The 17,061-nt window shown below is 47.8% G+C and overlaps 1 protein-coding gene across 4 annotated transcripts in view; it reads left to right on the forward strand.

Moving 5' to 3' along the window:
- The window catches only part of GGNBP2 (gametogenetin binding protein 2), a 389,041-nt gene that overhangs the window by 253,493 nt on the left and 118,487 nt on the right, over window positions 1-17,061 (forward strand). For all 4 annotated transcript variants that reach the window (XM_069226555.1, XM_069226553.1, XM_069226554.1 and 1 more), the window contains one exon: window positions 10,904-11,054. In XM_069226555.1, coding sequence (XP_069082656.1) covers window positions 10,904-11,054 — 151 coding nt within the window. The remainder of the gene's footprint in view (window positions 1-10,903; window positions 11,055-17,061) is intronic.

Genomic DNA, 17,061 nt, shown 5'->3' on the forward strand with positions numbered 1-17,061 from the left:
TACCCGCGTCTTCGGAGGGCAGACCAGGGGGGTTTTGTAGGGCACCGGGGGGGACACAAGTCCACACAGAAATTTCACCCTCAGCGGCGCGGGGGCGGCCGGGTGCAGTGTAGAAACAAGCGTCGGGTTCGCAATGTTAGTCTATGAGAGATCTCGGGATCTCTTCAGCGCTGCAGGCAGGCAAGGGGGGGGGTTCCTCGGGGAAACCTCCACTTGGGCAAGGGAGAGGGACTCCTGGGGGTCACTTCTCCAGTGAAAGTCCGGTCCTTCAGGTCCTGGGGGCTGCGGGTGCAGGGTCTCTCCCAGGCGTCGGGACTTTAGGTTCAAAGAGTCGCGGTCAGGGGAAGCCTCGGGATTCCCTCTGCAGGCGGCGCTGTGGGGGCTCAGGGGGGACAGGTTTTGGTACTCACAGTATCAGAGTAGTCCTGGGGTCCCTCCTGAGGTGTCGGATCTCCACCAGCCGAGTCGGGGTCGCCGGGTGCAGTGTTGCAAGTCTCACGCCTTTTGCGGGGAGCTTGCAGGGTTCTTTAAAGCTGCTGGAAACAAAGTTGCAGCTTTTCTTTGGAGCAGGTCCGCTGTCCTCGGGAGTTTCTTGTCTTTTCGAAGCAGGGGCAGTCCTCAGAGGATGTCGAGGTCGCTGGTCCCTTTGGAAGGCGTCGCTGGAGCAGGATCTTTGGAAGGCAGGAGACAGGCCGGTGAGTTTCTGGAGCCAAGGCAGTTGTCGTCTTCTGGTCTTCCTCTGCAGGGGTTTTTCAGCTAGGCAGTCCTTCTTCTTGTAGTTGCAGGAATCTAATTTTCTAGGGTTCAGGGTAGCCCTTAAATACTAAATTTAAGGGCGTGTTTAGGTCTGGGGGGTTAGTAGCCAATGGCTACTAGCCCTGAGGGTGGGTACACCCTCTTTGTGCCTCCTCCCAAGGGGAGGGGGTCACAATCCTAACCCTATTGGGGGAATCCTCCATCTGCAAGATGGAGGATTTCTAAAAGTTAGAGTCACCTCAGCTCAGGACACCTTAGGGGCTGTCCTGACTGGCCAGTGACTCCTCCTTGTTGCTTTCTTTGTTCCCTCCAGCCTTGCCGCCAAAAGTGGGGGCCGTGGCCGGAGGGGGCGGGCAACTCCACTAAGCTGGAGTGCCCTGCTGGGCTGTGACAAAGGGGGGAGCCTTTGAGGCTCACTGCCAGGTGTCACAGTTCCTGCCTGGGGGAGGTGTTAGCATCTCCACCCAGTGCAGGCTTTGTTACTGGCCTCCGAGTGACAAAGGCACTCTCCCCATGGGGCCAGCAACATGTCTCTAGTGTGGCAGGCTGCTGGAACCAGTCAGCCTACACAGATAGTTGGTTAAGTTTCAGGGGGCACCTCTAAGGTGCCCTCTGTGGTGGATTTTACAATAAAATGTACACTGGCATCAGTGTGCATTTATTGTGCTGAGAAGTTTGATACCAAACTTCCCAGTTTTCAGTGTAGCCATCATGGTGCTGTGGAGTTCGTGTTTGACAGACTCCCAGACCATATACTCTTATGGCTACCCTGCACTTACAATGTCTAAGGTTTTGTTTAGACACTGTAGGGGTACCATGCTCATGCACTGGTACCCTCACCTATGGTATAGTGCACCCTGCCTTAGGGCTGTAAGGCCTGCTAGAGGGGTGTCTTACCTATACTGCATAGGCAGTGAGAGGCTGGCATGGCACCCTGAGGGGAGTGCCATGTCGACTTACTCATTTTGTTCTCACTAGCACACACAGGCTTGTAAGCAGTGTGTCTGTGCTGAGTGAGGGGTCTCTAGGGTGGCATAAGACATGCTGCAGCCCTTAGAGACCTTCCTTGGCATCAGGGCCCTTGGTACTAGAAGTACCAGTTACAAGGGACTTATCTGAATGCCAGGGTGTGCCAATTGTGGATACAATGGTACATTTTAGGTGAAGGAACACTGGTGCTGGGGCCTGGTTAGCAGGGTCCCAGCACTCTTCTCAGTCAAGTCAGCATCAGTATCAGGCAAAAAGTGGGGGGTAACTGCAACAGGGAGCCATTTCTTTACAGCCATGGTGTAAGGAAATGCCTCCTTGGCATGGTTACCCCCTGACTTTTTGCCTTTGCTGATGCTATGTTTTGAATTGAAAGTGTGCCGAGGCCTGCTAACCAGGCCCCAGCACCAGTGTTCTTTCCCTAACCTGTACTTTTGATTCCACAATTGGCACACCCTGGCATCCAGATAAGTCCCTTGTAACTGGTACCTCTGGTACCAAGGGCCCTGATGCCAGGGAAGGTCTCTAAGGGCTGCAGCATGTCTTATGCCACCCTGGAGACCCCTCACTCAGCACAGACACACTGCTTGCCAGCTTGTGTGTGCTGGTGAGAACAAAACGAGTAAGTCGACATGGCACTCCCCTCAGGGTGCCATGCCAGCCTCTCACTGCCTATGCAGGTATAGATAAGTCACCCCTCTAGTAGGCCTTACAGCCCTAAGGGAGGGTGCACTATACCATAGGTGAGGGCACCAGTGCATGAGCACTGTGCCCCTACAGTGTCTAAGCAATACCTTAGACATTGTAAGTGCAGGGTAGCCATAAGAGTATATGGTCTGGGAGTCTGTTTTACACGAACTCCACAGCACCATAATGGCTACACTGAAAACTGGGAAGTTTGGTATCAAACTTCTCAGCACAATAAATGCACACTGATGCCAGTGTACATTTTATTGTAAAATACACCACAGAGGGCACCTTAGAGGTGCCCCCTGAAACTTAACCGACTATCTGTGTAGGCTGACTGGTTCCAGCAGCCTGCCACACTAGAGACATGTTGCTGGCCCCATGGGGAGAGTGCCTTTGTCACTCTGAGGCCAGTAACAAAGCCTGCACTGGGTGGAGATGCTAACACCTCCCCCAGGCAGGAGCTGTAACACCTGGCGGTGAGCCTCAAAGGCTCACCCCTTTGTCACAGCACCACAGGACACTCCAGCTTAGTGGAGTTGCCCGCCCCCTCCGGCCACGGCCCCCACTTTTGGCGGCAAGGCTGGAGGAAACAAAGAAAATAACAAGGAGTCGTCACTGGCCAGTCAGGACAGCCCCTAAGGTGTCCTGAGCTGAAGTGACTCTAACTTTTAGAAATCCTCCATCTTGCAGATGGAGGATTCCCCCAATAGGATTAGGGATGTGACCCCCTCCCCTTGGGAGGAGGCACAAAGAGGGTGTACTCACCCTCAGGGCTAGTAGCCATTGGCTACTAACCCCCCAGACCTAAACACGCCCTTAAATTTAGTATTTAAGGGCTTCCCTGAACCTAAGAATTTAGATTCCTGCAACTAACAAGAAGGACTGCTGAGCTGAAAAACCCCTGCAGAGGAAGAACAGAAGACACCAACTGCCTTGGCCCTAGACATACCGGCCTGTCTCCTGCCTTCCAAAGAAACCTGCTCCAGCGACGCTTTCCAAGGGACCAGCGACCTCTGAATCCTCTGAGGACGGCCCTGCTTCGAAAAAGACAAGAAACTCCTGAGGACAGCGGCACTGCTCCAAAAGAACTGCAACTTTGTTACAAGGAGCAGATTTAAAGACCCTTCAACTCCCCGCAAGAAGCGTGAGACTTGCAACACTGCACCCGGCGACCCCGACTCGACTGGTGAACAACCAACTCAGGGAGGACCCTCCGGCGACTCTACGACTGTGAGTAACCAAAGTTGTCCCCCCTGAGCCCCCACAGCGACGCCTGCAGAGGGAATCCCCAGGCTCCCCCTGACCGCGACTGTCTGAACTCCATTTCCCGACGGCTGGAAAAGACCCTGCACCCGCAGCCCCCAGCCCCTAAAGAAACGGAACTTCTGTGCAGGAGTGACCCCCAGGAGGCCCTCTAGACAATAAATGAGGTACACACACTCATCCAGCCAATAGGTTTTGTTATAGAAAATATATTTTCTTAGTTTATTTTAAGAACCACAGGTTCAAATTTTACATGTAATATCTCATTTGAAAGGTATTGCAGGTAAGTACTCTAGGAACTTTGAATCATTACTTTAGCATGTATACTTTTTACATAAAACACAATAAGCTGTTTTAAAAGTGGACACTTAGTGCAATTTTCACAGTTCCTGGGGGAGGTAAGTTATGGTTAGTTTTAACAGGTAAGTAAGTCACTTACAGGTTTCAGTTTTTGGTCCAAGGTAGCCCACCGTTGGGGGTTCAGAGCAACCCCAAAGTTATCACACCAGCAGCTCAGGGCCGGTCAGGTCAAAGAGGTGCCCAAAACACACAGGCTTCAATGGAGAGAAGGGGGTGCCCCGGTTCCAGTCTGCCAGCAGGTAAGTACCCGCGTCTTCGGAGGGCAGACCAGGGGGGGTTTTGTAGGGCACCGGGGGGGACACAAGTCCACACAAAAAGTACACCCTCAGCAGCGTGGGGGCGGCCGGGTGCAGTGTGCAAACTAGCGTCGGGTTTCCAATGGGAGACCAAAGGGTCTCTTCAGCGGTGCAGGCAGGCAAGGGGGGGGGGGGGCTCCTCGGCGTAGCCACCACCTGGGCAAGGGAGAGGGCCTCCTGGGGGTCACTCCTGCACTGGAGTTCCGATCCTTCAGGTGCTGAGGGGTGCGGGTGCAGGGTCTTTTCCAGCCGTCGGGATTTTAGAGTCAGGCAGTCGCGGTCAGGGGGAGCCTCGGGATTCCCTCTGCAGGCGTCGCTGTGGGGGCTCAGGGGGGACAGCTTTGGTTACTCACAGTCTTTGAGTCGCCGGAGGGTCCTCCCTGAGGTGTTGGTTCTCCACCAGTCAAGTCGGGGTCGCCGGGTGCAGTGTTGCAAGTCTCACGCTTCTTGCGGGGATTTGCAGGGGTCTTTAAATCTGCTCCTCTGTAACAAAGTTGCAGTCTTTTTTGGAACAGAGCCGCTGTCCTCGGGAGTTTCTTGTTCTTCTTGAAGCAAGGCAGTCCTCTGAGGATTCAGAGGTCGCTGGTCCTGGGGAAAGTGTCGCTGGAGCAGGTTTCTTTAGAAGGCAGGAGACAGGCCGGTAGGACTGGGGCCAAAGCAGTTGGTGTCTTCTTTCTTCTTCTGCAGGGGTCTTTCAGCTCAGCAGTCCTCTTCTTCTTGTAGTTTCAGGAATCTAAATTCTTAGGTTCAGGGGAGCCCTTAAATACTAAATTTAAGGGCGTGTTTAGGTCTGGGGCGTTAGTAGCCAATGGCTACTAGCCCTGAGGGTGGGGGCACATTCCTATCCCTATTGGGGGAATCCTCCTTCTACAAGATGGAGGATTTCTAAAAGTCAGAGTCACCTCAGCTCAGGACACCTTAGGGGCTGTCCTGACTGGCCAGTGACTCCTCCTTGTTTTTCTCATTATCTCTCCTGGACTTGCCGCCAAAAGTGGGGTCTGGGTCCAGGGGGCGGGCATCTCCACTAGCTGGAGTGCCCTGGGGCATTGTAACACGAAGCTTGAGCCTTTGAAGCTCACTGCGAGGTGTTACAGTTCCTGCAGGGGGGAGGTGTGAAGCACCTCCACCCAGAGCTGGATTTGTTTCTGTCCTCAGAGAGCACAAAGGCTCTCACCGCATGGGGTCAGAAACTCGTCTCTCAGCAGCAGGCTGGCACAGACCAGTCAGTCCTGCACTGAACAATTGGGTAAAATACAGAGGGTATCTCTAAGATGCCCTCTGTGTGCATTTTTTAATAAATCCAACACTGGCATCAGTGTGGGTTTATTATTCTGAGAAGTTTGATACTAAACTTCCCAGTATTCAGTGTAGCCATTATGGAGCTGTGAAGTTCGTTTTTGACAGACTCCCAGACCATATACTCTTATGGCTACCCTGCACTTACAATGGCTAAGGTTTTGCTTAGACACTGTAGGGGCATAGTGCTCCTGCACATATGCCCTCACCTGTGGTATAGTGCACCCTGCCTTACGGCTGTAAGGCCTGCTAGAATGGTGACTTACCTATGCCACAGGCAGTGTGAGGTTGGCATGGCACCCTGAGGGGAGTGCCATGTCGACTTAGTCATTTTCTCCCCACCAGCACACACAAGCTGGCAGGCAGTGTGTCTGTGCTGAGTGAGGGGTCCCTAGGGTGGCATAAGACATGCTGCAGCCCTTAGAGACATTCCCTGGCATCAGGGCCCTTGGTACCAGGGGTACCAGTTACAAGGGACTTACCTAGGTGCCAGGGTTGTGCCAATTGTGGAAACAATGGTACATTTTAGGTGAAAGAACACTGGTGATGGGCCTGGTTAGCAGGGTCCCAGCACACTTCTCAGTCAAGTCAGCATCAGTATCAGGCAAAAAGTGGGGGGTAACTGCAACAGGGAGCCATTTCTTTACAGTTGTGCTTCCTTATCTGCGTCTCAGCCTTGCTGTGTTGTTTACGCAGCTGTTGAAGCCACTCAGTTGTTACTGTGCGAGTAGCCACCCCTGTCTCCACAAGGCATAACTCTTATTTGTGGAACAGTACTTCTTGAAGTGCTTGCGGACCCTCCCATGTGGTTGTCATGTATTGGCCCCATATCACCACCTTATGCGCGTCCCAGTCAATCACACTGGATTTGGTCAATCCCTTGTTCAGCATTAAGTATCGGTCAGTGCATTGAGCAAGCTCTTCACAAAACGCTGCATTGAGGACAGCCTCTGTCTATTGCAGGCTCAATTGTAGGGGGCAGACATCCGACAGGGTACGGTCAGGTATTCTGATTGAGGTATTTGGGTGCCCACCTTTTCAGTGCAAAGGAAGAGATTTAGTCCAGTGTTGAGGTCATGAACTGGGGAGTTAAACGAATTCTCACCATATAGTGGATGCCCAAGCCACTATACCTCGTGCAAGTCATTTGAGCCTGTCATGAAAGTGCTGTCACACAAGCACAGGTGGCGTGATGCAGTGGTGAGGTGTAGAGATCCTTCTCATTGTCTGGTACACAGGTAAAGATCCCTCCCCAAAATCCCGGTGATTCAGCGTCGAGGAAGAGTGCAGGGTTAAGGAAGCATGATTGGTTGTTGCATAAGGGGAGCCCCATCGAGGTGTCCCGCCATGATGACAAAGCGACCCTCCCTATCTTCCCTCTGAGTGTCCTCTATGTATGAGAACACCATGGCGGCTCAGATAAGCACCCTACAGCCGAATGTGATGTAGATGTACCATATACCTGCCCTCTCCATCTTGCGCAGCTCTAATGGAGTTCTGCTGATACCAAGTGGGTTTCTTGTAGTATGGCAATATACGTGTGGCAGCATTTGCAAGTGGAGTACTTGGGTAAGGTGTTCCATTTAAAATCTGGATGTCACCTTATGCTTAGCCAGATGGGGATAGATCTTCAGCAGAAACAGCTTGGTGGAGAGGTCCAGCAAGTGCTCCGTGACATTAGCCAGCAGTTATAACACCTCTGTCCAATAGGCGGTTATATGTGCACAGTCCTAGAGCATGTGGAGTAAACCTTCTCCCTTTAAGTGACACTAGGGCCTTCATGAGTAGTGAGTTTAGTTTTTGAGGCGTGAGGTATGCTCGATATAAGATGTAATATTGTATAAGTTTGGCGCAAGCAATTTTTGATATTTTGGGGGTGACCTACTCTTTGACCGATTCTCCATCAGCCAAGGGTATCGGAATAGTGTCTGACTCTCAAAAGACACCACGAGGTGGTACCACAGAGAGTGCATTGAAATAGTAAAGAAGGCGGGGAAAGTGTAATTTCTGCTAGCACTATTCGTCTGGCCGCAGATATCGGTGGCAACTTCTAGAAGCACTGTACCACAAGGCCGCCAGAGCTGCTCCAGTATTTCCTTCTAAGATTTTGGGGTTAGTTTGATACATGCTGGGGGTTCGTAGCGGATCTCCCTCGTGGGAATAAGCAGTTTTTTGCTAGTTAATGCACAGGCCAGGTGGTCCCTTCCCCCATAGCTGATGAGGATTTTCACTGCCCTTTCAGGTTCCGTCCGTATGTCTCCAAGAAAGAGAATCATATCATCTGTATACTGTGATATGTAGTGAATAATCCCTTGAGGAGGAATATCAACATATGGGTTGTCAGCAGGCGCTCTACTGCTAGTGCTTCCATCGCAGTGGTGAAGAGTAGAAGGAACAGCTATCATCCCCTGTGTAATTTCCCTCTCTACCTTGTATTGCTCCAAAACAACCTGCCCCTTGTGGACCATCGCAGTGGGAGACGCAATCAGCACCATTGTCCACTCCACAAACCATTGCCCCAACCCCATTTTGGTCATTGTATCTCTGAGCTATAGTCCCATTCCAGGCTATCAGAAGCCTTTTCAATGTCAGCAAACATGACCACCCCACAGTATGGCTGGGCTATCCCTCAAAAAGGTTAGTAATCTCTGTATGTTCAGAGTAGTATTGCGTCCTGATATAAGCCCAGCTTGATCAGTATGAATAAGGCCCAGGATGTGGGGCAGCAGTCTGTGCCAGGATTCCTCTAAGCATTTTGTAGCCTACGTTCAGCATTGATAGAGGCCTATACTCTGACATGTCCATAGCTGGCCTTTGATTTCACCTCTAAACAAGAGCTAAGCCTGGAAGATATGAAAAAAGGAGCTAGGCAAGCAGCTTAGTGACAGTGTGTAAGTGTTAGTGCATGGGCCTGCGTAGGTATGTGCACCACACAACAAAGACAAAATATATGTAAGCTATACCAAATCCATAAATATTGCATGCATGGGTCAGATGTAGGCCAAACAACTGCTGGTGTGGGTATGGAGTGACAGTCACTCTAACCACAACTGTTATGGCCTTGCCCAAAGCTGGGCAGGTTTTGGGAAGAACTCTTCATGGTAAAGTATGCTTGAAGTAGTTGTCTCACAGATACAGGGCTGATCCTCCAATCCAACAGATAGAAATCTTTCAAATCGCAGGCAAGTAAACAGTTAATAATGGCAGTAGTATATAACAACTTGGCAATTTGAAGTAGAGTGGGTGTGCCCTGCTTCAGAAACTGACTGACATGTATTTGAATAAACTTGGGGATGGAAATATAAAATCTCAAAATTAGGCCTTTGACATACATTGGCTGTCCTTCCCACGATGCATGCAAAAAGATTTTTTAGAGCTGGCATGCCCATAATATCTTAGCATTATATTAGCAGAGAACTTTGATCAGCATTTAGACACATCCAAGCACAGAGATCCAGATCATTCCCTTGAAAGATCTTGATCCTGGTACGGTGTTCTAAACCAATAGGCCCTTGTGTTAGATCTACTGGAGTAAGGTTTGGGTGTTGAGGGTTAGGGTTCATTCTGGCTTCTGTAGGAAATCTATGTACCTCCCTTCTGACTGGAATGTTGTAGACCATGTGACTCCAACCAGTAGATCGCGATCTACCAGTAGCTTACAGATACCTTCAGAGTAGCTCACAGCCTTGAGTTTAGCACAAGGTCACATTTTATTTTTGAAAGTTAAGGGAAGGCTGTGTTTGATACATCATTATCTTCAGGATGCAGCTAGCAATGCCTGATAATGAGTAATGCTGGAGACAGATTTATGACCCACAATGCAGAGTCAAAAACAGAAGCACTGAGGAATTAAAATCTTAGATAAGTCATTGTCAACTCAATAGTGGATCATGAGAACAAAATGTTTCTGAATGTGTTTAAATGGGAGAACATTCTTAATGATCAACTCTTTATTTTAATTTTATCCCATTTCAAAGTTACATTTACAAACAGCAGACCCCTTTCTCTCAGTGGTCAGTAGACACTTCTATATTTAGAACTGAAAAATACTGTCATTTATTTGAAATGTGAGGAATTTAAAGTAAATAAAAATATACTGGGAGAATTCATAAGGTGAGGAATCCATGGGTAGCTAATGTATCCACCAGAAAAAGCGTTACCGAAGGTAAGTAACTTGTTCTTCTATGAAAAATGAAGTCAATGTTTTTCTCCACTTTTAAGCCAATTATGTTTTAATATTTTATGACACATGTTTCTTCACTTTAAATTCCTCCTATTTAAACAAATGGCTGTATTTTTCTATTATAAAAATGCCACTGTGTCTTCAGGTCACTGGGTCAAGATGCCTGCTGTTTGTAAATGTGACACTTTGAAATGGGAGAGCATTTAAATGATGAGTGTTTTGGAATCGATTTAAACATAAAGTTAACACTTCAGTTTAATTTTCTCCCATTTCAAAGTGTCACATTTATATCTTGCTCCCAGTAGCTGGTAGGCATGGTGGCATATTTTTTGGAGCCCAACAGTAGATGGCAGGAGTATGCACAGCATGTGAATCTACAGCACTGTATGTCACGAACAGATGCTTACAGGGTATTTAACATTTTCCTTATTGTCTTATTTCCTAACAACTTGTTTCGTTTTACAATGTTCGGAGATCATCTACAGAAGCAGGGAGATTAAGTTCCTTTTTACAGGTTATCCATGAGGGAGGATCGAGTTAGTTATTTAGTTTTCTTTCTCTTGTAGTGCTAGTTTGATTCATGGATCAAAGAGTAACTAGTATCTACTTTTGAGTGAGAAGAGCACTGTAGCCAGGCAGGAGAAGAATGCTTATCGTTCTAGCACATATATTTATTTTCAATTTTATGTGGCACAGACTCAGCCCAAGATTACATTACACAAGGTCAGAATCATTTTTTTTTGTTTAGGCATGGGGAGATAAGTGATTTGCCCAGAATCACAGGATGTTGAGTGGATGCTGTGACTCCAACTAGTTCCAAAGTTGGCATCTCTGGCTGTTAGGTCACATCCCCACCCCTCATATGTATCCACATATACCATAAGCATTTACAGTCTAAAAACACAATCAATAGAATTCCAGTGTTACTGTTGGCATTAAAAATGTAATCTGTTCTGTTGTCCATTGTTTTGTTTTTGTTTTGCTTTCTGCTTGCCTTCCATCTAGATGGAAGATGTTGAGGTCATCCCTGTAAAGTTATATTTATTAATACACATTGTTTTTGCTTTTCTAGGAACCCATGGATGTACTGAACAGCAGTTGCAAATCCTGTGGCAACACAGAAGACAATAGCAACTCTGTAGAAGTAATTGTCCCCAATGAAAGCACTTCATGCACTTGTCCAAGTAGTGCCAGCCTTTTGGGTTCTCCAAAAATAAAAAAAGGTGTGTTTTCATTTTCTGTTTATTACAATGTTTTTATAAAAGTAACTTAAACTAGGAGCAACCACTAGTGTATTGTTATGCAGCATAGACCACATTGGCACTGCCAGATTAGAAGGGACAGAAAACAGTCAGCGTTGATAGCAATTGTTATTTCTTAATGTATTTATTTTTTAATTGGTAAGCTGTATCGGAAGGGCTTATCTTTGAGGGCATTTAAAGATCCCACATTCTCCTATATATCCTGTACTTTGACTGCCAAGCCAATTGGATGTGGTGCTGAATTGGCACTAAAAATTTCTGATCGTACTGACAAATGTGAGTGCTGATTGTCACACACTGTGCACTTAGTAATGGGTCATAATAGTTTGTTCGTGAAGCCTATACAAATCTATGTCAAAAAAGGTTTCCCAGTTTTTACCCCTATCCTGCCCACTTTTTTTCTCCTTCCATGATAATAAACTTTGACAGATGGCTGTTAAGAAGATGGCAGGTCGGTTACCATTGCTTTTTGGTGCTTGTGTCAGGGTTGGTTAGTCCATTCCAGGATCCTCTTGGATCCTTACATTACAATACATGTAATACTAAATTTGTAATTTACATTATAGAATGCCATTGTGGCCTCAAATATATTGGTAGCACAATTTGCATGTTGAAGAAAAGGATCCTAGAACATATCAGAGCGATCACTCACAAAGACAATACATATGCCAGACATTTACAGACACATACAATGAATAACTGGAGAACCTTGAGATACTATGGTATTGATCACATTCCAGTACATGAGAGGGGAGGTGATTGAATTAAAAGGTTAAGGCAACTTGAATTGAAATATATAATTCAGATGAAAACTAAGGCCCCATTAGGGATAAACAATGATGAGTAACTTTATGTGCACCTATAGGCTTAAAATATATCTTGATACATGTCTAGAGATGCTTAACAATGCTAACTTGAGTAATTAAATATGAGCAATTGACTTTTTACAAGGAACATATTATGACATCATGAGCTTGAGCAGAGGCTATTTATTGGTGACTGACATAAGACATATGGACCTAATGATAAAATTGTTTATTTTTTAACAATGAAGTGACATATAGGAGAATTTTGTTTTCTTATTGGTTATTATATTTTTTACTTGCTAATTCCTCACACATTTGCATTTTGCGACCATTTGGCAAGTTTTTGTAAGGTACTTGAGTTTTACGTAGTCCTATGTATAATATTGGTACCAACGATGTCAACATTGTATATTTGTATATATGTACTACAAATCCCAGCATGCATTGTGTCTGTATTAATATTCATTAATCAGAGAAGTGAAGAATGATAATTGGATCTTTACTTTGTAAAAGTGTTGAGGTTATTTATATAAGCAACCTCACTGTTCAAATTTAATTGGTGGAAGTATTTCGTTGGGTTAAGAATGGACACAATATGAAAAAATATTGTTCATGTATGTGTGTCATCCCCCATGAAATAATACACAGTGGTTAAAGGTAATTTTACTTTAGACAGTCCCACCAATTAGTGGTTCATAATGTTCGCATATTTGTCATAATATGAACTATAGATCCCAGCATGCTTTGATATTGTAGTTACCTCTTAACGACTATAAAAATGTGGAATGAAAATAGGATGCTTGAACTCGAAAAAGACCTCCGGGTCGAAACGTGTTGTTCGTTTGTTTACAGTCTTGAAATGAAATAAAAATGTGTGTGTATGTAAAACCTAGTGGCGGTAGGACCTAGTTTCTGTAGATAAAACATTTTTGTGTTTTGCTAATAACTTTGGCACAGTTTGAATCTTCATGAAATTTCCCAAAACATACGATGCTCACTTAAGCTGCTGTCTGGAAAGTTTCAGGGTGTTCCGTCAAGCAGGGGCTGAGGGTGGGCGGCTTAGTGGAGATAGGGGGGAGGGTCCCAAAACACATTTATTTATTCATAGGGATTTTTAAAACCTGAACCACTGGATGGAACTACTCTAAATTTGGCAGAAAGTTATCTCTTGGTCCAGAAAGCACCCTTTTGTGTAAATCTGTTCAGTAGTATTTGAGATATCAAAGAAAAAACAAATTTATACATATAGGGATGCAAAAGCTCCCCAAATCCTTTAGATCTCCTGCCGAGATCTTATTGGCTGCCAACACTAAAACAAGGAAGTCCTGGCAGCCATGTTGGGACTCTGCTTCAGCCGAGTCTGAAAAAAACCCCAAAGATTTAAAGAAAGAAAAGGGGCCAGGGTAGGGACACCCTGACTCCTTGTCTCTGGTGCTGGGGTCCCAGAGAACCCCCCCCCCCCCCCCTCAGAGCAAAAATGCATTAAAAAAAAAAAATTGGATCCAGCAAATTTTTGTTTTTGAAAAGCATGGGCTCCCCCACTTGTTTAAATGCAGCTCCATCCCCACGGCTAAATATGTTAAGAATGTGGAGGGGCGTGGGGCCCCCCTGCAACCCGGGAGCCACCACTTCCTGGGGTTTAAATAGATTAATGATACGGGCTGGTGGGTGGCGGGGGAGAGATGAAGAATGCCACCTTCGTAGGGCTACACAGGTTAAATTGTGTGGGGGGTTAACCTGCACCCCCCCTCCACAAACTCTGGGACCTCCACCTCCCTGCAGCAAAATACAATCTGTATTGGCAGGGTAGGGCGTGCAGCCCTGGGGACCTCCACTTCCCTGTGGCTGTTTAGGTTGGAGGTTTGGCCCTTGTGGAGCCTACAATGGCTCTGGGAACCTACAACCCCACAGGGACGGTTCCTGCTATGTCCCGGGGTGCCCACCCCAGGGCATAGCTGTTTTCCCTGAGTTGCCTGGAGCTTTGACAGCTCCTGCCAAGTCAGAGCAAACACTCTGTTTGCAGCAAGTGAGAGCTGTAAAACTGCTCTCATGAGCTGTGAGCAGAGGTTTCCTCTATTTCTCTTCCAGGGGATCCTCATCAATAGTCATAAACATTGAATATTCCCGCCCTTGTGCGGGGACCCCGGAGCATATATCAAATATACACATATCATACATGTGTAATAAATAATCATGCAGGCTATCATGTCAAAAACAGGCTAAAAATGCTTTATTTCTATGAAGTTTTCTTTTTTTTTTTTTTTATATATATTAAATACTACAATAGAGCATAAATATGTACCCAAGCTCCTAAAACTAGGCTTAGTGAAGTGAGCAGTAGCAAACTCCAGAGAAAAAATAGAAAAAACTGCATTGAAAAACACTGAAGCATTCTTAGCCAATAGGCTGCATGCAGGTTAACACAGGAGAACCATAAAAACTTTGGCACCGTGCCTTTAAGACCCTGAGCACCTCCAGTATCCCACCATGCCTCAGGGGTGAAGGAAAGGTGACAGTTGGTTCACAGTTAGGTCAGTTCTTTTTTCCGGCTTCTTCTGAGAGGATCCTGGAGCATTGAGCTCTCAGTTTTTCTGAGTTTTTCTCAGAAAAATTATTTCAAAAAGCGTTTTTTCATTTTTCACTCGACAAATAACACCTTTGTCTGAGCTAGGAAGGTTTTTTCTGACAGAAAAATGCCTTCACTTTTTGTCAAATGCCCTGCTTGTGGGAAGAAGAAGGCCCAGTCAGATCCCCACTCTCTGTGCATAGTGTGCCTGCCTCAGAGTCACTGCCCTGACACTTGTAAGAACATGTCTAGGAGGACTCTGAAAGACAGAGAGAAGATCCGGCTACATGGGCTTCAGGAGAGGCAAAGAACATCGTCGTCCTCACTTCCCAGACAGGCAGAAGGACATTCTCAGGAGAGAATGGCCCGGTCTACGTCGACAGGTAGGAAAGTACCTGTTTGTTCACCGTCGACGTCGTCGCTACCACCGTCTCACCGGCATAGATCGCCGTCGACGGCGACACACCCGACGCCGAAGGGAACGGCGTCGAGGGAACATCAGAGCAGGGGCAGGTCTCCGTCGACGGCAGCCCGCCGATCGACGTCGAGCCATCGCCGGCGTGCCCGGTCGCCGCCAAAGGCTGTGCGCCCCCCGACGTCAGGACACACGACGTCGAAATCACCACGACGGCACGAGAGACATCCGCAGTCGACCTCCCATCGCTCCACGTCGAGGCACACGACGGCGAGCAGGTCGAGGTCCGAGGATCGCCGTTCGACGTCAAGGCACTCAACGTCGAGGCAAGAGCAACCGGCTGGGCGCTCTTCGACGTCGAAACAACCATCGACGTCGACTCAGGTTTTACCTGTACCACAGGGAGCAGAACATCGCCCCACGCCAGACAAGGCGCCATCTCCAGTGGTCTCCATACCGAGCGACTCTTCTCGGTCAAGAGCGGCATCATCTGGGCATGTCTCGCCCATCAATCTATCTCCGAGATGGCTGGAGAGCCTCAACAGACCAGCGGCCTCCCCAGATTCGCAATATTCGCGAATGTATTCACCTACTGCCTCCCTGCCAAGAACGCCATCACCGACAGCCAGGGCAGAACGGGCTCGTTCAGCTCCTCGCCAACCGACCGCGAGGCCTAGACGCTCTGCTACAGCGTCTCGCAGCAGGTCTTGCTCTCAACGAAGTTCCAGGTCGCGGTCAAGAAGATCACCCTCTTTGTCTTCATCAGGTTCATCTGTCGGGCGTTACTCACCCACCCTAACAGATTCACCACCTGCTAGAGTCTCACCGGTGGATGACATCACCACATTCAACGAGGTGTTGCTAAGAGGAGCGCAGAAACTCAACATAGAGGTTCCAGAACCATCTACCTCCTCATCGGTCATCTTTGAGACTCTACAACAGAGATCAGCGTAGAAAAAGTTGCTGCCTCTAGTGCCTGGCTTGTTGCAGCCAACCATGGACACTTTGCTGGCCCCAGCCTCGCTTAAGTCTGCCCCGGCCAGAATTCTCAAGAAATACAAGGCTCCAGAACAAGACCCTTTATTCCTTAGAAAGGATCCGCCACCGGACTCGGTTATCATAGCTGCCGTCCGAAAGACCCACTCGGTGGCATCTTCATCCACGGTGCCCCCGGATAAAGAGAGCAGGCATCTAGACTCTCTAGGGAGAAAGATATGTGGGACGGCGGCTTTGGCAATGAAGGTCTCCAGTGCGTCTGCGCTCCTGGGCAGGTATGATCGTTCTCTGTGGGACTCCCTCAGTAGATTTACAGAAAAATTGCCCAGAGAAGACAGGCAAAATTTCCAGGAGATACTACAAGAAGGATGCCTGGTATCCAACCAGGTTATCAGCGCGGCAGCAGATGGGGCGGATTTGGCTGCTCATGGGTACGCACATGGTATCTGTGCGAGGAGATCTTCCTGGCTGAGGCTCACTGGCTTGAAACAGGAAGCACAACAACGCATCCTGAATCTCCCATTTGCCGGGAACTCTCTATTCGGTGCCCATGCAGACGAAGAGATGGCCCGCATGAAGACCGAGGTGGATACCATGAAGGCGGTGGGCCTCGAAAGAAAGAAAGATTTCAGGCGGAGGTACAGGTATGACATGCGCCCTTTCCAGCAGAGGGTTCAAACCCCTCATTGGTCGCAAAGGTCACAGCAACGACAGGGACGCCCTCTTTTTCAACGGAGAAACACAAGGGAGCGAGGGTCAAGTAGACCTCAACAGTCCACTCCGAAAGCACCCACCAAGCAATGAAATCTCGCTTCCCTCGACACTGTACACCACTCCGGTGGGGGGGAAGTATTACGGCTGATCTTCACGAGTGGCCCTCTATCACAAGAGACAAATGGGTGCTCAATATTGTCGAACATGGCTATTCTCTTCTTTTCAAACAACCTCCACCACGCTTGCCACCAACCAAAGACAAACCATCTCATCTCAGCTTGCTACGCAAGGAGGCTCTCGCCCTCCTAAGAAAGAATGCCATAGAAAAGGTTCCACCTGCACACAGAGGACAGGGGGTCTACTCCCGTTACTTTCTAGTGGCAAAGAAGGGTCGAGAGGGTGTTTTCAGGCCAATTCTAGACCTACGGCTGCTGAACAAATACATAAGGAAGCAGAAGTTCAGAATGCTAG

Source organism: Pleurodeles waltl, chromosome 3_2 (assembly GCF_031143425.1).
Source record: "Pleurodeles waltl isolate 20211129_DDA chromosome 3_2, aPleWal1.hap1.20221129, whole genome shotgun sequence".
NCBI classification, from domain to species: Eukaryota; Metazoa; Chordata; class Amphibia; order Caudata; family Salamandridae; genus Pleurodeles; species Pleurodeles waltl.